We start from the raw sequence: 25,227 nt of genomic DNA on the forward strand, positions 1-25,227 counted from the left end.
ATGGTTACAATATGTCAGTTAAGTATGGTACAGTACAATGTTGGAATTTGCAAAGTTATACTTTTTCCAGAAGAGCATTCCTGTTTAATTTGTAGTATGCCTCGCAGCAAAAGAGAACAGGACACTACAATAATTTTGGTTTTATAATCGCTTTTTTTTCTAGCTTGTAAGTAAATACATTTTTGGGAAATGGTTTCCCTTAGTCCAAATAGCGTAGCTGTTGGAGATTTTGAGGAAAATTTTTACAAACTTCTCATCTCAGAGGAACCAAATTTGCTGAAAAGTTATGATGCTTGGAATGTTGGTGAAGCTTTAAACAATGAAACATGTGAAGGGATTAGAGACAAAATTGCATGGTATGACTACTATTCATGCACACCTCAGCGCGTTTCAAAAGCTCTGAAGTTTTTTTTCTTCTGTTTTTGTTCCCATACAAACTAACAGTAAATTTTCAAAATTGTATTTGCAATCAATGCAAAAAAATAAATAATACATTAATATATGAAAAATGTTCGTATACCTGCACAAATTCTGTGCAATCAACTTTATTTAGCACATTTGTTGTGCATTGTGTAATTGCATAAACTTGTATAATTTTATTGCATGTGTAGTTTTGAAATAAAACTTTATTTGAAAATTTTTTTGTAGGTGGCTGTTTGAAAGCGACCCAAATGAAGCACTAGCTGAAATCCAGAAACTTAACAACCCCTCACAATTATGTGGCCATGTGTTCAAAAGTGGTGAAGCAACTTACACTTGTCGGTAAGATTGTCTGAATTATCAGTTGCAGAATTATAAAATGCTCGTAAAATGATCATGGGTGAGTAAGGTATATACTGAAACAGTTGTAAATATTTTTAATGGTCTACACATAATTGGCATTTTAAAGGCATTTGTCAAAAAAATAAGGATCACACTTGTGTTAAGACTATTTCTTCTTGTACTGTTTTAGTTTTTTGTATGGTGCAATGATATTACAGTTAATCTCCACTCATATTCAAACCATTCTGTGTAAATGTACAATGATATGACAATCAATGATCATGTTCAATGTTGTTTTATTTTACAGGGAATGTGCTGTGGACAGAACTTGCGTATTATGCAGAAAATGCTTTCAGCAAAGTGAGCACAAGAAACACAAATACATGGTCAGTTGTGTTGGTTGTTGAATTAATTTTCCTCCTTACAATAGGAACATATACTTTGTTGAGATTTGTGCACACAGAAGTAAGTTTAAAATGTAATTAGGTCACACATCTTGGCCTTAATTGAATGTAAATGCATTCACACTTCTGGTATCATCATTGTTGTGTTTCTGTTTTATCACGGATCAAACCCAGATTGGACAAATGTATCAGGAACCAAAAATATTAATACCTTACAATAAGTAAAACATTACCAATATTAGGATTAAATTATTCGAAAACTTTAATAATCTACAAGGTGGTAAATACAAAATATGATGCAAGAGTATAGTTATTGAAGTAGCCAAACACAAAGGGGAACTGATTGTAATACATGGCAATTTTAAAATTTGAAGCAATTTCAGCTTCACTCTTCGGGTGGTGGTGGGTGTTGTGACTGCGGTGATTCTGAAGCGTGGACAAAATATCCTTCCTGCAGTGAACATGATGTTATGTCAGACAGCAACACGGTAGGGAATTACTTTTAACGATGTTTGTGTATTCTTTATTGTCTTGTGCGTTTGTTTAAAATCACTATAAAAAAGAATTCTAGCAGTTACATGTTTTTTCAGTACCAATGTGGAACAATTTATAAAGGAGTGTCTCTAAAGTATGACATGAGTTGTTTTTGTTTTTTTCAGTGGACTAACAATAATTACAAATTGGTTATATGCCAATCCTACGTTAAGCACTGTCTGACTGTGGCCTGGTATTGTGACCACCCATAGGCTTCTACAGTGCTGACTGCTTTGTATTGTAGGCTGATGCTAAAGCCAAACTTCCAACCATACTTCAAAACAAGGCAAATGAAGTTTTTAAGGTGCTTCTGCACTATATTGTTGATGCATCAGTGTCAGTCCGTGAAGAACACAGCGATTTGCCTCCACCTCTGCATCTTGAGTAAGTCTGCCGGCCTCTAACTTTGTAGTATTAAATATATGACTTTTTGCCTTCTGAAACATTGCAACAATTATTAATCTTTTTTAGTCAGCTGCAGACAGGGGCACTGTTTCAACCTAATAGGTCTCATCATTGCAGCTATGGTGTGACTTACATCGATTTTTTCAGCTAAATAGCCGGCATGACTTCCACTTTGTGGTGATTAGATAGCCACAATTAACCATTGGGTACCAATCTTGGTGTAACCTGTTAGGAAACAGTGGCCCTGTCTGCAGCTCACTATAAAAACATTATTGGCTCTATTGCTTATGTATCAAAAAAGTTGCCACCTTTTCTATACATGTGTGCAAAAATTTTGGTACATTTGCAACTTGTGTGTTAAAAGCACAATCTAACCAACATATGTACATTTAAATACAGAAGTCCATCGGATCAATATGTGACGGTTGTTTTTAACGACGAGTCGCACACGTTTGATCATGTGATCAAAACTCTCAGTGACGCGATTGGCTGCACATCCAGTGTGGCATCAGACTATGCCACACTCATCGACCGTGAGGTATAAATTTTTCAACAATGTTAGTGTGTTTCGTTTTTTACTTCGCAATATATATATGTATATATACATGCTCCACAATAAACAAATTTGTTTTTTTTTATCATGTAGCGAATTAAAAGATTTGCTTTATACTGAGAGTTGGTAAAATCAAAAAATTTTCAGGGCCGCTCAGCTATTTTATTGGGAGACAACAAATCTTGTACAGATTGCAAGACAGTTATATCTGTGAGTAACAAGATGTCTTATTACCTGTGTAAATAACCTTATCAAAATAGTCTTCTAAAATGTGTTTTGTCAAACACCATGTTTAATTAATGAATTTTTTTTTTTATGTTTTTTTTCTTTACAGAATGCTTTGGGAGGTTTCCGCCAGCGAATTCCGGGCCCACTGCAAACTAGAGTAATGCACAGTAGTATCTACGCATACCAGGAACTGGCCCTTTTTCTAATGTCCTGGCTAGAGTCCATTGCTAAAGAGTCAGGTGGGTTTGTAATGTGATGGGGTAGGTAGTGAATCAAGCTTGTTTTGCTATACATGGTAAACATCCATAATTTAGAGGAACTGGCCTTCTGGCATTAAAGTTTACGAGGAATTAATTGTAACTGACCTTTCGTCTGCCTTTTGGCCAGACTTCTTCAGGATTATTTTAACCCATGCAACTTTTATGCCAGAAGGGTAGTCCTTTTAAATTTACTAAGCCTGGCAATAACAGTAACACTATACCCTTAATTTTGTTTGTTATCATCAAGTAATTAATTGATTTTTGTGGCAGAGGGACTTCGGATTATTTTGGCCCAGTGTATTTTAAAGGAAGATCCTTCTTACCACGCAACTTTTGTCACCACTTGTATGTTGAACGATGCTTTGCTGTGGAAAGGTATCAACATTTTGTATACTTGCAACTGGTTTAGTTTTGAGAAAAAAGCTAAAAGCTTTGGAGTAATGCGTAATTAATGGTTGGCAACAAAAAAATAAATGATAATTACAGCAAGAAAATAATGATGAACATTTTGTATTTTACACATAAAGGTTTGTTTGAAGCTCGAAACTGTAATGTTACATGAGGTCCTAATATTTAAAACTAGTTAAATCGTTATAAATAATAATTATTAGTTTCAAAACTGTCAAAGGCAAAATGATCTCTAATAAAACAATTGTAAGCATAATGCTTTTTGCAATAAAGGTGCAAGAAATGGATATCACCAACTAGTGCTGGCTGTTGTGATGCTGCACCTGGAATCAAAGAAAAAGTTTGGAGTAGAATACGTCCGTTCCTATGAAGAATTGGTCAAAGAATTCTTGAAAGATGACCATGAACATGCTGATTCCATATTATCTATGTCTGTTCAGGTCTTCACTGTCCCTACCCTGGTTGGTAAACTTTTTTAAGGTTTTAGTTTGTTACTTTAACAAACAGATCCATAGTTCACAAATTTTACTACTAAGTTAAGTTAATGTCTATTTTGTATTCCCATTGTTTACTACAAATTACCACACACCTTTCATGTAAGTGGCATTGAAGTTGTTTATCCTGCTGTAAATTTGCACCTTTTTGAAAGGAAAGGCAGTCAATTCTGCATATTTCGCAAATACTTTGCACTATTTCATTAGCACGCTTGCAACCCAAAATTATTTCGAAAACGATAACAAAAGTGATGATATAGAAATTTCAAAAGACATAATATAGTCTTGTATATTTAGGTGCGTTATCTCATTATCGAAGAAAATCTACTACTTGTTTTGCTCAAAACTGTGATCAACGCATTTTGCACCACAATCGAAAGCAACGATGACAATCCAGATGCAACCCCTGTTTATCAGCTTGACAATCGTAAAATGAGAACAAACTTTCGAAGGATGTTGTACGCACTTTACAATATCAAGTATGTTTCGTTGATTTTACTTTACAGGATTTTGCTCCTGAGTGTTAAAGAAGTTAAGATTTGATTTCTTTAAAATCTTTTGCTCAACATAATTGATAAGCAAAGCGCTCAGCTACATGTAAACCTGAAAGTGTTGAAATATGGTTTCAAGTGGTTCATATTGAAAGTTTTTGAGTGTAGAACTGTACATATCTCCACAAGTATATCATTATATTGTATTGTTTAAAGTTGTTATTTTTAAAAGCGGGTTTGGAAAGTGTACAAAGATAAATATATGATGTTATTCTAGATATGTTCTGTCCAATGTTCCAACTGATTGGGATGCAAAGCTACAAAAAAAGTTCCAACAATTTTTCAGAACTTTTGTTGCCTTTTTCTATGTCCTGGAGGTAAGTTGTCAAGAATGACGAGACAGTTACTAATGTGAACTCTTTATGCATCATCGAACACAGTCCAAAACCGTTTTCTTGTATTTTGCAATTATTTATAAAAAATATTCACAGGGAATGGATTCTGTGGTTCATAAAAGTGATCGTCACGTTGAATACGACCAGGAATGGGAAACTGGCATCACATTGCTCATGAGACTGATTCCTATTTTAAAACCACTTTATCAATGGTGCTCCATCAGTGTAAGTAGTGCATAATTTATTACTTGATGAACAACTACATTGTCTTTAAGTATCAATTAACCAGTTCGTCTTAAATTTAGAACTTTGGCTCCGTCCGAGAGTTGTGAGCCAACTTGTCTTGATTATATTAAAATTAAAACATGAGGGTGAAAATCACTCTTTTATTTCTACCAACAGATCAGTCAAAACTATTGCAAACAAAAATCCAGACTGGTATACCTCCTGTTAACTTAACTATAAATGTTTTTAGATGCTCCTATAGTATTGACCCGACGTGTTTACTATTGTTACAGAAAGATGTTTTGATTGGTTGTTTGCATGAAGCAATTACTCAGCTTCAAAAAAAGCAGGAATTGCACAACTCAAAGTCATCAGTTGTCTACAACGGGAAAACGTACACTCTCACCGACTTTGACGTCATGAGCAAACCCGTCTCTGTGTTGGTTCCATTGACAAGACTCACAGCGGGCCTTCTCGTGCAGTGCGGCAAACTTGGAATAAGTGTTAGAGATTCCGGAATGCATTTGGACGTACTGACACTGGCAGAACACAGCCTTCAAGCTGTTAGCCTTTGTGCACAAGTTGTTGCTGGATGCTGGCGCAGAAATGGATTGTCATTGGCCAATCAGGTTTACTATTGTCATGACAACCAATGCCGTGCTGAGGCGTTTGACCGTGACCTGCAGATGTTACAACTCTGTGCAGCTTTGGCTGATCCAAACGACTTTTTCGTGCTTTTGCACACTCGACTAAAGCTAAATGATGAACCGAAAATAGCAGGGGTAAGTGTGCCTTAAAGTAATATATATGGTTACTCAAATTGTTGTTCCATGTTTAGTATTTAGTTAGGTTATGGTGCTTGATGTTCAACTAAAATCATTTTATTCAAATGAATTTATTAAATACTTGAACATTGACCTGTTGCTCACATCAAAATGTTGAGAACACATTTAGTGGGCAAGACACGGTTTATTGACCATGAAAGCACAACAACTGATGCACATGTCATGTCTATTGTGTATAATTACTCGCACTAGAAACTGCATTGCAGAGTTTGTGAAACTTCCTGTGAATTCGATATTCGTTTTGAATGTAAACAATTGTGTCAACAGTTTGTGACTCCTTTGCACAATGAGTTGTTGTCCCTCCTCATCTATGTTTGTGTTGAACGATTCACGGAAGGAGTCGGACAAGTGACAATTGCAGATATCGCGCGACATGAGCTGATTCATATACTTGCAAGTGGGCCGAGACCCCACTCTAAAATCAACAAACATCTGCCTGATGAGGTACAACATGTAATTAGATTGTTTTTTCAGTGGCCAAAACCCTCTGATAGTTTGTTCTATTTTTGGTGAAGTGGATTAGAAAATCAGCCGTGTACTGTTAAAAGATAGGAAATTTCTTGTCTGCTGTATTTTCACACAAATTTTGTATTTGGGAGTTACGTGTTTCAGTAACTAATGATGTTCATTAAGTGGTTTTGCATTGAGTTTTATTCTTGTAAAAAGTTGGTAAAACAATATTCCCTTCTATGTTAGGATTTTTTTTTTTGAATAATTTTATTTATGCTTTGTTGAGCAGGTTAGTGAAACCCCAGGGTGGGAAAAGATGCTTGAAGAAGTTGCTGATTACAAAACTGCAACAAGTGCTACGGCAGTTGCAAGGTATCCTTTTTGTTCATAACACTTAATATTCTACTGATTGCCTATGAAATATGCGCACAATTTCTGCCTGTGATGTAATTATGGTTCGTTGTCAGCAGTAAACTTCTGTCTTCTGTGTCTTCTGTGTCTTCTGTGTGGCTTTCATGGCAGGGTAGTGATGGACTGTAACTGAATGGTGCACTAACTATAAACTTTTATTGTGGTTTTGTTTGCTGTTGAAGTTTAACCAAAATGATGGAATGGTGTTGAGGCTTAAAAAGAGCACTTTTAAAGTTGGTTTACCTGTGATCTGGATTATGTTTCACCATAGTTTTTGCAATTTTTCTTGTAATAAAAGGTTTTTAACTGAACAACTGAAATTATGGGATTTTGTGGGTTGAATATTTTTTAGGATAAAAGTGCAAAACACTCCTTGATATTGTGAATCTTTGTTTGTTGTAAGTGTTTTTTTAATTTGCAATTGTTTTCAACAGGTATGAGCTAAAAGAAAGTTATTTGGACAAAGTGTCTCCATGCTTTTTCCACTACAGCACCCCGACCGCACAAACCAATGCACAAAACGAAGTTATCCGCAGAAAGAAAGCAGCAAACCAATCATGTAGTAAGTGACAATGTATCTTTAGAGATATTTTTGCTGCATATCATGCTGTACTCAATGGATCTGCCTTAAATTTGAGCATTCAGGAACACTAGAACTTACACGAAAATTCAACGTAAATTGTGTTTAAACGTTGAATATTTAAAGCATGACAATAATGTTTGTGTAAAGTCTGACAAGAAAACCCAGCTTAGTAATAATGGTAAATATTTCAATAAATTTACGTATACATCTGCCATGCAATGTATATTTATGTAGCAGTAAAAATCTGATTAAAAACCGGCGAAACACTGCTCTTCATTTTGAATTCTAACAGAAACATTACTTTTGCAGTTTTCATGCCCCATCTTTCTCCTCCTTTTGTGCCACTATTTTCAAAAGTTCCCGATCTCCTCCACTGCCCTACTCTCATCCATTTTATCAAGGAAACACTGGAGAGATTATTGGATGAGTCGGCCGCACAAACACTTCGATGGTCCGACAAGCTTTTCGAAAAGGTGTGCAGCAAAAATTTTGACTTTTTTGTTTCTTCCCCACTACTCAGCTTTGGAATAAGCCTTCAGCCTCTTGTATTGTATTGCTTAATCCTTCCTCATAAATGCTTGGTGTTGTGAAAATGTGCAGTGCTGGCTTAATCACATTGGATGTAACAACGTACTTGGTAATTTCATTTCTTCTTGTTGCAAAACAAATGTACACAAGACCTGAGGAAATTCTCAGATGTTCCACTTACAATTATCCTGTTTTTTTTCAAGTTTTATTTTATTTATGATATTCAGTTCCATTTAATATTTGTTGTTGTTCCAGATTTTGTTCCTGATTGGTTTTGCAATCTTGGAGGAGAGGGAAAGGGTGATCGCCGACCAATCCAGTTATTTCCAATTCTGTGATAAGGCTCAAAAATGTGAGAAAATTAATTTTATTATACATCGTTTTTTAAATTAAATGGCATTGTTCATGATCGGTGTGCAGACTCAAACAAACTTCTGGCAAGTTTCGAAGTTATGACTTGTTTAATTGTATATAGGTGGACTGTTGGACTGCTTGCGTCGTTTATCCGATTTCCCAGCTGCCAGCCTCCACAAAGACAACATTGCTTGGATCATGAACGGCGTGGAAGAAGTTGAGAATCGTAGACAAGGAATCGAGTGTGAGGACTTCCGCTTTCTGCTCGTCAAAGATGGGGTAACTATTGTTTTGTGTGGGGAGTGTTGTTATTTCAAGGAGAGCAAGGGTTGAACTGTATGGTATTCTGTTAATTCACACTAAACCGATGCTTTCTGCTTTATTCATCTACATATTACTTGCAAAATGTCGCAGACATAAGACAATGCCTTAGTGAGGGCCAGATTCTTCTTGATTTGATTGAGCTTCTCTTTCTATTGCTGCTTTCGGAATTTGGCAGTTTTTGTTCCTGACAAAACCATGATAGTGAACTAAGGAACAACATTGCTGCGGTTTTTAGCTTGACTAATCAAACTAGTGTAAATGTGATAGTTTGTGTTCATCAAAGCATCCTATTGCAGTATAGACTTTGCATAAAACAACATGATTCACTGTTGATCATCATGTTACAATTTCATCTTCTGCCAGGAAAGCGAGAGACTGATAAGAAAGCAGAAAGCTGAAGACAGAAGGAGGAAGCTCATGTCACAGATGTCTCTCCAGCAGAAGAACTTCCTGGTTGTGAATCCCACTCTGAATGAGGAGATTACGACCTCAGAGGATGCAGAGATGCAGAGTCAATCTTCCACCCAAGAAGCTCTCCCAGAAAAGTAGGTTTGCCAATTCACTGCTTCGAGGGTTAGACATTGTTGTGTGTGCATAATTCCTTTTGAAGTTTTAGGTTAGGTAAATGTTGTGTCCAACTGCATGGTTTGGCACATTGGTGCTGCGATTGTACTGTTCTATTTTTATTTTTATCTTGTGTAAGCTTTAGGTTGACAAGTTTTTAGTAAAATTAGAGATCAAACTTATTCCGCTACTTTTTGAACGTCCACCAGATATTGGACTCACTTTTAAATCAAAGCATCATTTTATTTAGTTATTCCCAGTGGTAAGATTCAAATATATTACAATCCAGTTCTCTTACTAGCATCATGCCACAGTAACAGCGGGAATACAGTGCTTGGAGTAAAACATAGTTCTACACATACGGTTCGTTTGGTCATTAAATTCCAAGAACAGGTTCGCGCGAACCGGTGCAATCGGCTTAATCCGACCACCGGTAATTCCTTAACTTTTCCTAGCAAAATATTGAGCTAAATGTGTGGGCGCATCCACTCAAAGCTTTTGAAATAATCCACGACTATCACAAAAGCTGAAAGTTCTTAACCCATATCATGTGTTGTCCAATCCAGGCCACAGGAGCCGGTCGTGGAACCCGAACCTGCAACTCCCGTTGGACGACAAATGTCCCAAGCCGACGTCGATGAACCGAAAGTCTGCATTTTATGCCAGGATGACTCGGTGTCGAGTGATTGTCTCGTCATCTCCGCTTTCGTGCAAAGGTCGAGTGTCCTCGCGAAACGGAAGCACGTCAACGTCGATCTGGATTATCGCATACTTCCGGATATGACGTTTCCGGCCGGTAAGCTTGGTCTATTTTTTTATTTAGGGGAATTTGTCATGCTAGTTTTGTTTCATAAACTCCTTCACGTAAATTTTGGAACGACATTAAGTTAATGTTAAATTTTCCAAAGAACTTCTTACGAAATGTGAAATAAAACCTAAAGTTACAGCAAATCTTGTTTCCAAACCCTAACATTCACTTTCTGGAAATTCAGATGAAAGTGTAGAGCGATTGTAAAAAGTTTTTGAATCGTTGAAATATGCAGAAAAATGACCGTTTCTCTATTGTGCTTAAAGTGCTTGTAACATGGTTATGGCAAAACTTTGCGTAAAATTAAAACTATACAACAACCATATTTCAACCGGTTCCACGTTAACTTAATATATTACGTTAAAATAGTTTAACATCATACACGCTGTTTTGCAAATAACCCGTTCTCACCTGCTCGCTTCACCATAAACACTTTAACCTTTCCCCAGGAATCCACGTGAGCTCGTGTAGTCACGTGATGCACTACCGTTGTTGGGAACAGTTCTTCGCTACAGTGAAGAGCAAAGAGGAGAGCCGACATCACCGCGTGCGTCGTCTTCTTTCCGTGTTCTCCACAGATCGCAATGAGTATCTGTGTCCCCTCTGCAGGTGACGTCATTTTACTCACTTAGTCTAAATTCTCATTGCAAAAGGTTCTGACAACACAGAACTGTTGATTTCTTTCGACGTCACGGTTGTCACACATCAATTTTTATCAGGGTGTATTTCATAAATTATTTTTTGAGACAAAAAAATTCCCAATTTTAAGAATAATTTCTTTCGACGTTTCCGTAGCAACCTTTATAGATGTACTTTTTTGAATGAAAATTTATTTCAAAAAACTTCCCTCCGCAGCCGTTTAAGCAACTGTGTCCTCCCTGTTATCTCACCCGACAAGGTCCCGACCTTTGGCCCACCAAGTGGTGTCGTGTCACTCTCTAATTGGATGAAAACCATGGAGGATTTGGTCGACCCGCCAACAGACGACACGAAGCAGGAAGTTGTCGCCCATCTCGACTTGGAAGACATGGTGACGTCAGAGGATAACTGTGACGTGTGGCATGACGCGTCTGACGTCATGAGCGAGTCACAAGCGTCCACGGCTGCCATGGCAACGATGGAGGAAGTCGGAGAGGATGGAAAAGGGGATTCCATCAGGCTCGTCCTTGATACGATGAACAAGGTGACTTTCGTGTGTGACGTCATCGCATGACGTAACAAACTGTGACGAATTATTATCGCGTAGAGTTTTGATATGAACTGTCCGGGCGATTCTGAATCCGAAGATCCGTGTTTGCCTCTCTGGCTCGCTGCTGCCACCACGTGTCAAGTGGTCGAGGCGGTGGCCCGTTACCGGAATCGTCCCCTGATGGCCCCACCCTCCATCCGAGTAAGCCAGACACTCGCCAGCACTATGCGATCATCCGTTATACTGGCGAATCGTCACAAGGTAAATTTTAAATCGTGCCGGGGTACAACGCACTTTCCATAGAAATCCGAACCGGCCACTCAGTCGAAAACACCAATGGCAAAATTAGCAGCTGGTCACAGTTATTTTTGTGTAACCTGTGTGGTTTCGCGTGCAGGGACTGTTTCAAAAATCACGCGAGGCTGTCGTTCGCACTGTGCTGGGCAAGAGTGCCACGCCTCTACTCTGCAAGCACATATTCGCCTGCCACGCCCACTTCTACTTCGCAAGTCTCACCCTGGGGGATATACCGGTTGGTGCATCCCACCGTGGTGCACGGTTACTCAGCATCACCTCTTTGGCGCAGGTAATTTCCCTAATGTTAAGTGGGATGATTATGAATGGTTTATGGAACGTGTTTTGTGTTTCACAGATTGTGCAGATTATACTGTTCGTCGATTTAAGACAAGTGTGCGGTGAAGTTGACAACGATTCAACCCTGTCTCAACTCTTTAATCAAGTAAGGAGAATTGCATTATGTAAAATTACCACAAAACGACCGACTCGAGAAAATAGGATTAGTAGAATTTCTGAGTTTATCCCCACCTCAGTATTTAAACAATACTGAAGATAAAGTGAGAAACCGCACATCGGCGACAACTTGCCATATGACAGTACATCTCAGCGCATTACGGGAGGGAAAGTAGTTACTTAGTAAATATGGAAATGTCATGTTGGGTGGATATGCCACCGGGTGGCGCAAGTAATTGGCTCTTTGCCGAAAGATTTGGAATGCCGTGTAAACGTTTGTTGGAGAGTTGACATTATGTTCTTCTGGTCAACACTTTTCTGGGGAAAGAAACTTTCTGTAAAAACTTTGTATTTGATTTGTATTTGATTTTTAGGTACGATCTTACGCCAACCTGCCGACCTGCACTCGAATTTGCGATGAAAAACTCCACAAAGTTATATTCACATCGTTTCAACCTTTTGTTAGGTAAGTTTTTGGGGGCCGTTGTTAAACAGGTTTGGTCACTTCTAAAATATAACCATGGGGTTGGAACAATTACACCATTTTTATTAAACTGGCGATGGCGGAAGTTATCTCTAACGTGTCTTAAATAAGTAAAACATATCTATGTTTAGGTGCAAAACACTTTTTACTAATTTAAACAAGGAAGCCAAAGCAACCTGTATGGAGCATAATGTATAGCTGCATATTAGCTCTGGTTTGTTTAAATTCACAACTACGTTTCTATGCAATACGGGCAATTGCCTTTTGTATTATCGCAGTGGTCAGCAAATACCAACCACTTGAATGTGTGTTTGTAAGGAGAAATCAACTGATGTTTTCTTGTAGATCGTGCTCACTTTTCACCCGTTACGTCACCAACAAACCTTACCCGACCAGCTTGGAGGGCGACGATAACTTTGTGTCCTTGTTAGAATATCTCGATTTACCAAAAACCGTCCACGAATATTTCGATATTTCGGGAAACTGTAGTCTTGATCCACTTGTACAGAGGTGAAAATAAACGAGTTATTTTTCTAAAAGCTTTTCATTTTATTAATTTGATAAACATTAATATAAATTTTGATAATTATTACAACCCCTGGTGGATTTGAATTCCATTCCCATATTCCCGACATTTCAGCTTCGTTTTCTTCATGTAAACAAAAACGTACAATGTTAGCGACCACCGCCTTCTTTCTCTGGTTTCCACGACGTCACAGAGTTCCCTAGTTCAGTGGGTTTCAAACTTTTTTGTGCACTTGGAAATATTCTTGGCACTTTGCGAGTCGAATTTGTGTAAATTGTCTTGCAAACCCTGCCCTGATGGTTAATTTTTATGACGTCATACACGTTTTCCGCATGCCTTCTGTAAGCCCCGGGCCAGAAGTTATTCCAGCACAAAATAACCTTTCAGATAAACAACTACCTGCCAGATGAGTTGATTTCAAAGCTTGGCCTTGCTGTCCAAATCTTTCCCATACTTAGTTAACACCCGTTCGAATGTAGAGATGTTATTCTGTCAACAGGTGGTGTTCACATCCAGATGTTATCGAACGGTGCAAAGAAACGACATCGGCAAAGGTTCATTATCCGGATTTATCCGAAATAAATGTCCTGGTACCTCTTGCTCAAGATTACAGGTGAGCGAATATCCAAAAGCTTTCAGAAGTCTCCAACTTTTATTTTAACCCGACCTACAAGCTTTTCTGGTAAAAACAAACTATTTAATCGATGTTTGAGTCGTTGCACAAGTCACGAGACTGCATACATGTAAACCACCACCACTACTGCCAACTGTTAAATATTGAGGCATATTGGTTCTTGCATATTTAAATTCAATTGTGTTGAAAAAACCTCAAAAGAAGTTTGCGCAAAAAGGTGAAAATTAAGATTTTTGCGTGTTATCCAACGAATACTCCGGTCCTGTTTAGCTACCTCACAACGCATAACATTCGCTCTTGAATCACACTTAAGCCACAAACAAGGTTTACGTAGTGGACAAAGCATGTTGCATAATTTCACAAACCAAACCTCATATTAACACGTATATCGACCACAACGACGCGTCATCGATTCTTCTTTCTCCACAGTGACGTCATAGCTATGGGAGCAAACTTCGTGTGTCCCCGGTTTCGAAGTGATGACGATTCGGTCAACCCGACCATGTGTTTAATTTGTGGGCAGATGCTGTGTTCCCAGGTAAGGTGTTTGTGTATTGAGAAAATGGTTTCCGTAGTTGCCGTGGGTACAAGTCACGTCCGGCATCTCCCATCGTTTGTGTTAATATCGGAAATGGGTAAAAGTAAAAAAAGGAGAGAAATAGGCGCGTTAATATTTAAATACATATACCAGTGTTATCAGGAGGTTTATACTCTGCAAGAATATTAAAGTTGGCAAGGATGGCTTCATTAAGGGACATGTTCAGAAACTTTTGCTTAAAACCAGATAGTAGCTCATGGAACCGTAGGGGTCCGCGGAACCCAGTTTGGGAATACCGGCGCCTCCAACCGGCCGCACTATAAACATCTCGCAACGAAAGCGATATTTTAGAAACCTGTACCATGTAATATTGTAGAAAATTCCAACAAAGATATGCAGTGCTTAGTTAAAAAAATTAAGCACCAATCGCACAGAAAAAACAACCCTTTGTCAATTTTGTAGAGTTATTGCTGTCAACAAAGTCTTAATGAAAGCAACGTGGGTGCTTGTACTTACCACGCATTCCAATGCAACTTCGGGTACGGAATGTTTCTCAGGTGCGTCCCCGAGCGGTAATCTTTTATTCCATCAACATGACGTCATTTTTATCTCTCTACAGGGTCCGTGAAAGTACTGTGGTGTTGATAAACGATTCTCGCGGCACTTTCAGACCAGCTCCGTACCTGGATGAGTATGGGGAGACTGACCAGGGTTTGAGGTAAGTGCATGACTGGACAGATTGCAACTACTTTTGGTTTTGCCACTGCAGGGTTCACTGCCACACAGTGCAAAGAACAATGGAGATCTGAAATTTTCATTCCCGCTGTTCCCATTTTTAAAAAAAAAACTCTTATTTTGCAAGTCATGTAAAAGTGAGCTTGTCGCAGTAAACAAGAAAACCTTCCCCCCAAACAAAATAACGGAACAGCTACGAACGCGATACTACAAATAATTTATCGTTTTGCTAAAAACAAGCGACCCAAAATAACTTTACGGGTGGGAAAACCATAATATAGGGGACCCAAAAATGGGATTCATATAAACCTAAATCTCTCTAATTTCAACACGTTGCCACATGCAAGGACCACAATGCAACCTATTTTTGAGTAATTTTTTAATAGCGAGTTTGCAAAAACGCAAGAAAAAATGGTGATTTCCCCATGATGAGAGGCTGGGGCAGCACGAAAAACACTTTTGCGATAAAACAAACAAAATGTCGACGGAGAAGAATCACGAACGATAAACGTAGGCGGCGAAACACGAAAATAAATTAGTGCTAAATATAAGAGTTGACGATTTGGGAATTTCATTTTAGGCAACATAGAAAACAACAAAACAAGCATTAAACCGAGAGGTTGAGTTTTCTAAAAAAAAAAACTTGAGCTTATAAGCAGAAGAATGTATAAAGGCAACATACGCCCTGGTCCAAGCAGTAAAACTCCATGTTTTAAATGTTTAAACGTCGTGTGACAGTCGGTAATCCACAGGAACAAATAACTGCCTTCCTCTCACGCACTCTCTCTCTCTCTCTCTCTCGTTTAGGCGGGGGCATCCCCTCATGTTGGATTCGGAACGTCTGCGGGAACTGAACCTTGTATGGTTGGAACACACGGTTCCAGAGGAGATCGTCAGGGCCATGGAGGCCAACAGGAGCTGGATAAACGTGGCCTGGGACCACATGTAGTGATGCTTGTACTGTTAATGCGGCGGCCGCAAATACTGCTGGGGGGGCAGCGGAATGCCGTAACTCATAGCGGCCGCTGTCGGGTACATTGGGGGGTACAGGGGTATGTGAAATTGCCCGGCATGTGGGGGGTAATACTGGTGGCCCCCTGCGCTCCCTGGGGGTAACTGATAGGGAAGCAGCATTCCGGGGGGCAGAAGACCGCCTTCGTGTGGCGGCGGATAGTAGTCGTACCTGAGTTCAAAAACATATTTTCCCCAATAACTTTTCCGTATGTGTTTTTTGTATGGCGCTTTTTCGCATCAATGTTGCCACATGTTGGAGTGAAATACAAGAACTATTGTAGCTGTGTTAATAGCAACTGCTGTTTTTCAGAGATTAATATAGCAAGATGGGCATGGGCAGATAATTACATAAATGACTAATTTTTTTAAAGATTAACACGCAAGTCACAAAGTGCCTGCATGCATGGTATCTTCATCACGATTCACGCCAGTATCTCACAAACCGCTACAAATAAGTTGACTCACCTGCTGGATGCGTGTGGTAGAACGTGGGGTGGGGGTCGGGTAAGTTCGGTCATTATTTGATGACCTTCTCTCGATGGTCGAGTCAACAAGTTCGGGGGTTCTTGGTGGGCCTTCAGACGTTGATTTGAAACTCTGTGTGCAAAAATACAAGCTTAGAGTGGAAAGCTATTGGGTAGAAATATTGGTGCTGGTTTAATTTAGTTGTAATTCGGTGCCTTCAAATATCAAACTAAACGAAATGATTTCAAACCTTCTAAAAATTTGAATGCAGACATTTCGAAATCAATTGGTTTGAAACAGTGTTTCCCAAATTTTTTTGTTCGCGGAACAAAAAAAAATTTGCGTTGTTTTATGTTTTCTACTGGCTTTGTCCGTGTGCCCTTGTTTCCTATGTGGACTTAACGAAGTATTTAATAATGGTTAACTAAAACCTAGATAGTAGTTCATAGAACCCTGCACATATTTTGTAGAACCCACTTCGGGAACCACTGAGCTAAAATAATGCAAGAATTTAAAATCTAACAACATATATATTGTAGTGGAATAAATTTCATTCCGAGACGAAAACTCACGCAAGTCGCAATATTTAATACCCAGGAGACCCAAGCACAATGTCGGTGCATATGAAGGATGCAATGCGGGGTTTCTAAACCTTTCTTCCTGGTTTCGGTAAATTTCCCACACAAAACCATACCAGGGCGATAGGGGAATTAACGTATTTTCAAATTTTATAAAGACTCGGCAACAGCTATGAAATAGGAGTATACAACAGATTGTTCGATGGTAGACAACCCCTGATAAGTTACTTGGAAACCCCTGACGAATAGTACAGACTGAACATGTGATCAATAAGCTGGTCTCACACCAGTTTGTTGACATTAACGCCTTCGCACTTCCGCCACAATGCAGTTAGTACTTGATTAACAACTGCTGGCGTTCATTTAGACGTTTCATAATTAAAGTTCATGCGACTGAGGTCACACTTTTGTAACGTGAAGCTGGATGATGCGCTTCCGTTAGTAGGTTGAAGTCCAGCACGATTGAATAACGCTTAATTGAGAAATAAACGATGGCAGTGTACGCTGCTCTGTGCAAGCTACTAATTACACACAAGTTGCACTGAATAATTTGTGATCAAGCAATGCCACCTTACAACTGCCCTGGACACGTGTCAACATTTCCCGGTAAAAATACATAAAATAACACCTAACTTACGATTGTTCGATGTGTTTCTTAAACACTGACGAAGTGTGTCGATTCTTCCAACCTGAAACATACGTTAGTTAGAGAGCAGGTGTTAACAGTTCAATCCAAGTTACACCGCTATATTTAATTCGATGCACCAACCTGCACTGCCGAGTTCACCAAGACCACCGAACGAATTTCCTGTTAAGATAAAAAGCGATTGTTTCGTTACAAAGCAAATTATGTAACCGAAAAACATTCCTTGCAATATAAGGGTTTGTAAACACAGCTTCTTGCCTCAGCCAATATTACAATTCAAAAAATCAATACTCCAATTTCTATGTGACAGTACATGATGCGCAATGTACATATGTCACAGTGGCAGGATTGGAGTTGTGTCGTATTCGTAATTTCCAACAGGATTGGAAAGGTTGATTTGACATCTTGTAATTAATTTTGAGCAAAATTTATAAATTATTTTGCTATTTTTGTGTCACTGGTGCACAGAAAATACTAAAAAATATCGTTTTTAATTTGCAACTGGGATAATTTTGCTGGGAAAACAAAACGACTTTCATTTTGCGTGGTTACGAACATTTGTCATGCGTTGCGACGGAAACGCGGCCAATTTTTCTTGACAGTATAACATTTTCGATGTATGCGCGCATTTTATGTCAAACATCCCCAAAATGCTGCACCGATAACACCCACCCTTCTGTGGCCGTAATATTAGTTAATTAATAGAAACAAATTCACGGGTTTGTATTCACCTGTAGGTAGGATGGATGCGGGGTCACCAGTGGGGACATGGTTGGGTGCATGGTTAGGAGTATGGAAGGATGACTTGTGGTGGTGGTGGTGGGGTTTTAATAAAGTCGTGGATCCTTCCTTGTTCTAAAAAAATATTCATTTTTAATCATGGAAACTAGTACTAAAGCTAACTAGTTACCTGAAAACCTAAATTAAGGCGATTCACAAAATTGTTCATAATACAGGCCAATTATGCACACACAGCTTTTGAAACATGCAGTTTTCTAAGAATTTTTTAATTTTAACACCAAAACAATGGTTCGTGACTTACAGTTTGGTTTTGTTTAAGTGGCCAACTAAGGTGTCTCGTCCACTTTACGCAAGCAACAGCGTATACATACACACACAAGCCCACTCTATTAAGTACTGAGGGCTGGCAACGAGTAGTATACGCGCCCAAACAGGAAGCCATGCAGGCAGAAGGAAACTATTTAACGCTTGTCAGGAAATTGAAGGCAATGCGAGCTCTGAATGCCTTGCATGGGGGAGCTAACTGAACTTATTTCTTCCTTGCTCTGTGGATTAACATTCACCTTTTGTGTGAAAGTTTGTTATTGCCATAGTTGTATTGCAGAAAGAATTGAAACAGGGAATGATAAATACTGTTCTATTTTGCTTGCAAAAATCAAAAGCAGGGTGTGCTTCCACGAACCAAGTGGAGATTGTGGAAACACTTCCACAGTCACTTTGCACAAATTTTGGAAGGCGTGGGCATTTAAAATTTTACAATTGGTTTCTACTAAGTGTTTGAATACAAAGTTTGCATTTTTAATAAAAAACACAAGAAAATAATATGTCTCGGATTTACACTACAACTTGTGTTGTACCAATAAAACCCTTACAGCTAAGACTATTGGACAGATTCAGGTTTCCAAATCAGAAACAAAATGGCCTGAAACTTGCTGGTTCATGATTTTCTCAAACATTGAACATTCTTTTTTTGTTTGTTTTTTAGTCGATATTTTGTTTTGATTGATATATTTGTCGCATTTTCCACTTATTAAAGTCATTGTGCTAAAAGTAGTACTAGAAGTAGCAAAACAATTATCAAATATACACATTAGATTAAGTGTTACCTTATGTTGGTGGTTATAGATCTGCCAGGCGATCTGCACATGCAAAGCGCACCACTTTCCACGTTTCTGCAAAGCAAAACTCGTAAAGTTTAACTTCTCTTTGCTCAACGTTTATAATTGCTCGCTGAGTCAACACATTGGAGGTGAAAGCAAACATAGTAGGATCGAGTAGCTTTGCAATGAAGTCACTTTATAACAGAGCATTTGTATGTTTTAAAGACTTGTTGCATTCTGTGAGATTTATGATAGTTGTAGCACCTCCTTTTTTCTTTGAAAATAAAAAAAAAATATTTTTCAAATGAACAAAGTGTCCTTAAAAACTGACACCGGCATAGAAGGTTATTAAAAAATGTTTCAGCGACTTCACTTCCATAAAGATGACAAACAGAATGCAAAAAAAACATGTGATTTGATATGAGATTAGTTGAGGTGTATGGAATTTGGTTTTACAATTTACCGATACCTTCCTTAATATTGTCTTACGTGCTTTAAATGGCAACAAAAAAACATGCACTGATCCCTTACAGACTTAATTCAGTTTCTTAACAAGGTAGTAAGCAACAAAACTCACTGTTCTGGATGATCTGTATGCAGGAACTGGATGATCTTTACGTAGAGACCCCGATAAAAGTCTTGGAGGCAGGGATGATGATATTTTCTGTTGGAATGCCCCATGGTTGTACATCAGGTTGTAATAGGGAGGCTGTGAGAACAAAATAGGATTTACAACACGGGGTCCAGTGAATTATTTTTGAATCAACAAAAATTGGAAACTATCACAGATAGCACTCAAACACTGTACAGAAAGTTTGATTAAGTTTGCTACAAAACAAGATGGTATATACAAAATGTCATGACACCAATAGGTAAATACCATGGGTTCGAATGGATTGGTGATGGTGTGTTGATGAGTATGTTGGTGAGTGTGCTGATGGAACTCTGTACGCTGCGGTGGTCTCGACGATGCAAGGAATCGACTGTTTAACTCCGCGTGAAGGAAACTTTGATGATCTTAAACAAAGACTAACATGTTACACTTCGAACTAAATTCCAACAACATTTCTGCTCTGTATTATTTTTAGCTCATGTAAAAACAAAAATTAGATGCAATAAAACATTGTTACATTTACAAATCCACCTTTATATGTGGAGTTAGTTAAAGATTACAAAAACAAAAAAAGAAGAAAATTTACGAAAAAAAGTATTGACTATAAATAAAAATAGCATAAGAAAAGATATTTTGAGAACGCACAACTTATAGAGCTGCTTTCAGAACATTATCATATACCTATAAAACCTTGCTGTGGACTTATTGCAGAAGGTAAAGAGGGCGTGGGTAATGTGTAGGGTCTTGGCACATGTTTTGCACCCCGCATTGGTGAAAGAGCTTTGTATGAAGATGGCTGGTGGTGTAGTGAAGTTGGCTTGGCAACCGTGGCCATCGGCATGACAACAGCACTTCTTCTTGACTCTGCTGCAAGTCGATTCGGTCTGTGGGATGTCTGCTTCTTCGGTTTGGGGGGAGAACCTGAAAAAGTGGATTGAAAGATCAGTTGAAGGACAACTGTTATTTACATTTTTTTGCTAAACTTTATGTGAATATGTTTTAATTTATTAGGTTAAGCAAATCGTAAACTAGGGAGTATTTTATAACAATACAAACTATGAGTTCAACGACAATACAGAATAAGTTTCATTATGTTGAAGTCATAAGATATCTATGTGCCAGTATCTATTTTTGTGCAAAGAATGAGAATTTTTGTTTGGCAATACCTGACATGTATTAAGCTACTAAAAATACATTCACAATGCTATACTCATACCAAGACATGTAAAGTGGTTTCCTTGGCATGCCAGTAAGCACAATTTCGAACAAAACCACTTGTGCTGTATCAACATGCCTCGCTAAACACTTCAAATCTCAAGCACCATAGTACGCTGATACAAGTGCAACATTGAAAGTTGTTCAGCCCCTCAATGTACTTCCTACATAAGCTTGTTGGGCAATTGTACATCTGTGATAAGCCTATTTGTCTGCAATTTTCTCCCGTTGGTCGAGATTTTTAGGCGAGGTCTTTGGCTCAACTTTTTCGTATCCTGCCTTGATTCTAAAAGTAGGTTTACAAGTCTATAGCATCCCCGGAAATTGTTGATGATACCCATCAACAAAAGTGTCATGTCTTTGTATAATTCTTGTTTCGAACGGATGGAGTCAAACACAGGCTTATGATGTACTAAAATTGAATGGAAAAAAGCTAATAGTTTCTGCAGTTCTCGAAACTGAAATCATGAAAATTTCTTGTGTGCACAATGCAGACGCCTGGTCATTTTTATGTCCGCGGTAAACCAACTGAAACGTATGTATTTATCTGTCAATTGATTTTGTGTCCTGGTTGCTTCCTACTAAATACATTGATTTCAGGTACAAACAATAACACCTGTTATCTTCATCCTATCACTGTTTATCAATAGACACCTCTCAAAGCAAACAAAAATTTAAATATCTGTCAACCCTACCTTGCCGTTCTGTGGAAGAATCGGAGATAACAATTGGCTCTTCTGGCTTGAGTGGTAGCGGCGCAGATGTTTTTGCAGACTTTCGCGCTTGAAAGAATGTTTCATCGTCAGATTTCTGAAAACGCGTCATGTTTTGGGTTATTGTTATTCATGAATAGGAAGTGCCTGATGACAAACGAGGCATCACTTATAATTACTAAAATCCAGCCACCATCTGTAGCTGCACAACATGGTAGGTTTCACCTCATGTGCGTTATGTCAAAACAAAGGAATTATTATCAAACTAATTATTCATAAAAATGGTGACAGTCAGACGCATTATCTTTTTTTTTTATGTATGACCTTGGCAAGACCGCAGTAATTGCATTTTGTATCAGAAGAATTGATTTTGTGGCTTCAATACTGGTTTTGAAACATATGCGATTGGCCGAGAACAAAAACATGAGACAAAAATCACCAAAAATAAATGTTCAATTTACCTTCGGTTCTTCTCCCTCACTTTTTTCTGACTCTCCCTGTGTTGAAATAAAACAGAAGTTAAAAAAATTCAAACTTTAATCTCGAGGTTACAATTAATGAAAGTTTGTGGTTAATACCAAACCACAGGTGTGGATAATTGCTAAATTGCACATTGCCGACAAATGAAAACAAAATTACAGGCTTTTTAACTCTCAGACATGTTAAACATGATTTTGAAATCATTGCTTGGTACAAAAAAATGTGAGCAAGCTACTGTAACTCAATCGCATTCAGCAAGAATTGCTCACTTCCAATTAGTAGTGCATACAACTCATGGGTTTACACAAAAGTAAAAATAGCAATAAGATCAATATCTCAATATAGAAAATGAAAAGATAACAATAAAATATATGTTTGTGTATTGCAATAGGTCTGTCAGTGAGATTCCAGTATTTCTGGCCTCTGCCATCACAACAAATAGCAATTGTCTGGAGAAAAATTTTTTACTGTTTTTACAAAAAAATTCAAACAAACATCATTACTGGGATAAAGTTTTTATGCATTTAAAATTAGGAACAAGCAAGCATTGGACAACAACATGCAAACAAAATATCAAACAAAACCTCACCAAATAACCGCGACAAGAAGTGCTCACAGAACTTGCCTGAAACAAAAATCGGGCTACTGTTTAAGCGGAACAACAAAAACCAAGCAACAAAATAATAAAAAATTAAAAAATGATTTACATAAGATTCCTCGCGGGCATTTGCAGAACTTGTTTCAGTACTTTCTTCTTTCTTTTTATTAGACATAGGATCATCTGGCACAAAAACTGAAGGAGAAACACTGTTTTTGGATTGCAGAAGGGCTTGATAAGTTTTGAAGCTTTTAATGCAGAATCCATCGATGATATCTTCTTCATAGTCATTTTCCTTTTTACGTCTTTTTCGACGAAATCGTTTTTGCTTCAGATGGGTTTCATCATCTGATGATTCTAAAACAACAAAAAGATTTGGAGATACACCAACCACGTCATTTTTAACTCATGATGGCATAAGTTCTTGCCAAACTGTTTTGAATAAATAAAACATGTCCAGCAATACTGTTGAAAAACAGTGTTTTTTTCAATGTTTTATGACTGAAAGTTAAACCATGATGCCACAATAAACTATATGCATTATGATTAATACACATAACCTTTTGTTGAATAATGTCAAACAATCACAAATTTGCAACTTATCCTACATCAGTGGTTGGTTCATTGTTTTGTTTGCAAAGTTTACAGCAACCAAATCTGTGCACCATGACTAGAAACCCCCTCAAAAAGGAAATGCTTGTCTGGGAGCTCATTGGTCGTACAATAATTAAGTTCCCAATTTCCTGCCTGCTTGGATTTAGCTGCCATATTACATACAACACTGTAGGAAGGTACATGGAAGTCCCTTCATAAAAAAAGAACTCACATGAAAGTGGGCGGACACTGGATACATTTATCCTTAAAGAAACTGATAACAATATCCCAAACTAAGCAGAGAAATAAAGATGTTTGTAGATAGCTAATGAAAATTGTGTTCATTCAGACACTCATACAAGTGTTGGTTGTATGTCATAATATAACACCAGTCTGCAATGAATCATTTGTGTAAACAATATGTGGTAATACTTTATAACTTCCTATAGAACAGTTGCACTCTTAACAAAACAAACATTTAATGTGTAAATCACATTTTTCGCTTTGAAAACAGAAATACTTTAGGAAATGTGAAAAGGAATTCATGAAATTCTATTTGTATGTGATGAAAATTAAGTTCATATTTGTATGTGATATCTTAAGAATTCCCAAAGGCGGTTAATTTCTTCTGATGACTTTTGAAAGGAGCAAGCTATTGCAACCTATTTGCATAAGGCGAGAATTGCCCACTTCCAATTAGTAGTGCATACAATTCATGACTTTACACAAAAGTAAAAAAATAGCAATAAAATCAATATCTTTATATAGAAAACAAAAAGATAATAATAAAAGTTATGACTCCCAAAGCAAAATTTGATGTGTAAGGTATTTTACAAAGATCTTTTTTACCTGCAAATAGTACCAGACTCATGTTTTTGTCCCATGGCCACAGTGTTTATTTAATTCGCAGAATATTTTGCCCACTAAAGAATAACATGATTTCATATTGAATATACAACTGATTTTTGAAGGAAACAGTGTGTCGGGTTAGCAGTTATTGCCTTGCATTGGTTACCAATCAGATTGTGGTCATGATATTATACGACATGACAACAAATATTTGAAAATTGAATACTGTTACTTACACATTGACGCCTTCTGTTATGCAGTTTTTCTTAAGTTTGTTTTGTTATTTACATGCGTAACAACAACACCGAGAATTCAACGTGTGACTTAGTAAAAGAACATATGAGCAGAACCTCTGAACAGGTAAGTCCTGGTCGTGTATACTATACCGGTATTTATTTAAATCACCAACCTGGATTTGGTGTCCTTGCTTCCCTCGCTGCTCTGCGTTTTTTAATTCGACTTTTTCTTGTGATCTTCATGTTAACGTCCCGCCTGAAATTACGACACCACTGCTACTCTAAACCCCTCACACACTTCACAATCCCATGCTAACTGCGCCAATGGCCAGAGCCCAGACTTCCATTTTCCGTCTGTGCCCGAATCTTGTCTGTCATAATCGCGTGTTCACTCAAGCGAAGGAAATGAGCAGTGTTTCACATAATATTTTACTTCACGCTCCGTTAATTATTCGCTAAGTATGATTTTATCTACAATATAACCTTGAAACGTAACACTTAAA

The 25,227-nt window shown here is 37.9% G+C and overlaps 2 protein-coding genes across 4 annotated transcripts; one reads left to right on the forward strand and one right to left on the reverse strand.

Moving 5' to 3' along the window:
* Positions 1-167: 167 nt before the first annotated feature.
* On the forward strand, positions 168-16,186 carry LOC145897467 (E3 ubiquitin-protein ligase UBR2-like). 2 transcript variants are annotated; one of them, XM_082985774.1, is made up of 34 exons: positions 168-356; positions 649-762; positions 1,070-1,148; positions 1,541-1,654; positions 1,945-2,084; positions 2,505-2,643; positions 2,806-2,868; positions 2,993-3,125; positions 3,417-3,521; positions 3,828-4,015; positions 4,346-4,527; positions 4,817-4,916; positions 5,031-5,159; positions 5,453-5,941; positions 6,272-6,448; positions 6,744-6,826; positions 7,300-7,427; positions 7,758-7,921; positions 8,232-8,328; positions 8,452-8,609; positions 9,018-9,199; positions 9,785-10,014; positions 10,476-10,635; positions 10,882-11,209; positions 11,273-11,476; positions 11,613-11,801; positions 11,868-11,954; positions 12,340-12,431; positions 12,795-12,959; positions 13,475-13,588; positions 14,039-14,147; positions 14,610-14,704; positions 14,767-14,865; positions 15,690-16,186. In XM_082985774.1, the coding sequence occupies exons 1-34, from the start codon at positions 190-192 to the stop codon at positions 15,829-15,831; spliced, it is 5,145 nt and encodes a 1,714-aa protein (XP_082841900.1). In that variant the 5' UTR covers positions 168-189; the 3' UTR covers positions 15,832-16,186. The 2 variants fall into 2 exon arrangements, with proteins under 2 accessions (XP_082841900.1, XP_082841901.1); XM_082985775.1 differs by having other exon boundaries at positions 1,550-1,654.
* On the reverse strand, positions 15,244-25,070 carry LOC145897468 (uncharacterized). Of its 2 annotated transcripts, none has more exons than XM_082985778.1 (14): positions 24,898-25,070; positions 23,155-23,402; positions 23,037-23,072; positions 22,429-22,464; positions 21,950-22,064; positions 20,721-20,960; positions 20,307-20,443; positions 20,004-20,135; positions 19,433-19,498; positions 18,344-18,440; positions 17,709-17,747; positions 17,577-17,628; positions 16,362-16,493; positions 15,244-16,065 (listed from the first exon to the last, which is right to left on the reverse strand). In XM_082985778.1, exons 1-14 carry the CDS (start codon positions 24,965-24,967, stop codon positions 15,846-15,848), a joined length of 1,620 nt encoding a protein of 539 aa, XP_082841904.1. In that variant the 5' UTR covers positions 24,968-25,070; the 3' UTR covers positions 15,244-15,845. The 2 variants fall into 2 exon arrangements, with proteins under 2 accessions (XP_082841904.1, XP_082841902.1); XM_082985776.1 differs by having other exon boundaries at positions 18,317-18,440.
* Between the last annotated feature and the right edge of the window lie 157 nt (positions 25,071-25,227).

This window comes from Ascidia mentula, chromosome 4 (assembly GCF_947561715.1).
Source record: "Ascidia mentula chromosome 4, kaAscMent1.1, whole genome shotgun sequence".
Taxonomy (NCBI): Eukaryota; Metazoa; Chordata; class Ascidiacea; order Phlebobranchia; family Ascidiidae; genus Ascidia; species Ascidia mentula.

Bases quoted from the DNA above. Each gene is read 5' to 3' on its own strand.
- LOC145897468 (XM_082985776.1), bottom strand. From the start codon at position 24,967: ATGAAGATCACAAGAAAAAGTCGAATTAAAAAACGCAGAGCAGCGAGG. The intron at 19,499-20,003 runs GTGAGTTTTGTT...TTTGCTTTGCAG, and splicing joins CATACAGATCATCCAGAACA to AAACGTGGAAAGTGGTGCGC. The intron at 18,441-19,432 runs GTAACACTTAAT...ATATTTTTTTAG, and splicing joins TCTATAACCACCAACATAAG to AACAAGGAAGGATCCACGAC.
- LOC145897467 (XM_082985774.1), top strand. From the start codon at position 190: ATGGTTTCCCTTAGTCCAAATAGCGTAGCTGTTGGAGATTTTGAGGAA. The intron at 3,126-3,416 runs GTGGGTTTGTAA...TTTTTGTGGCAG, and splicing joins GTCCATTGCTAAAGAGTCAG to AGGGACTTCGGATTATTTTG. The intron at 5,160-5,452 runs GTAAGTAGTGCA...CTATTGTTACAG, and splicing joins ATCAATGGTGCTCCATCAGT to AAAGATGTTTTGATTGGTTG.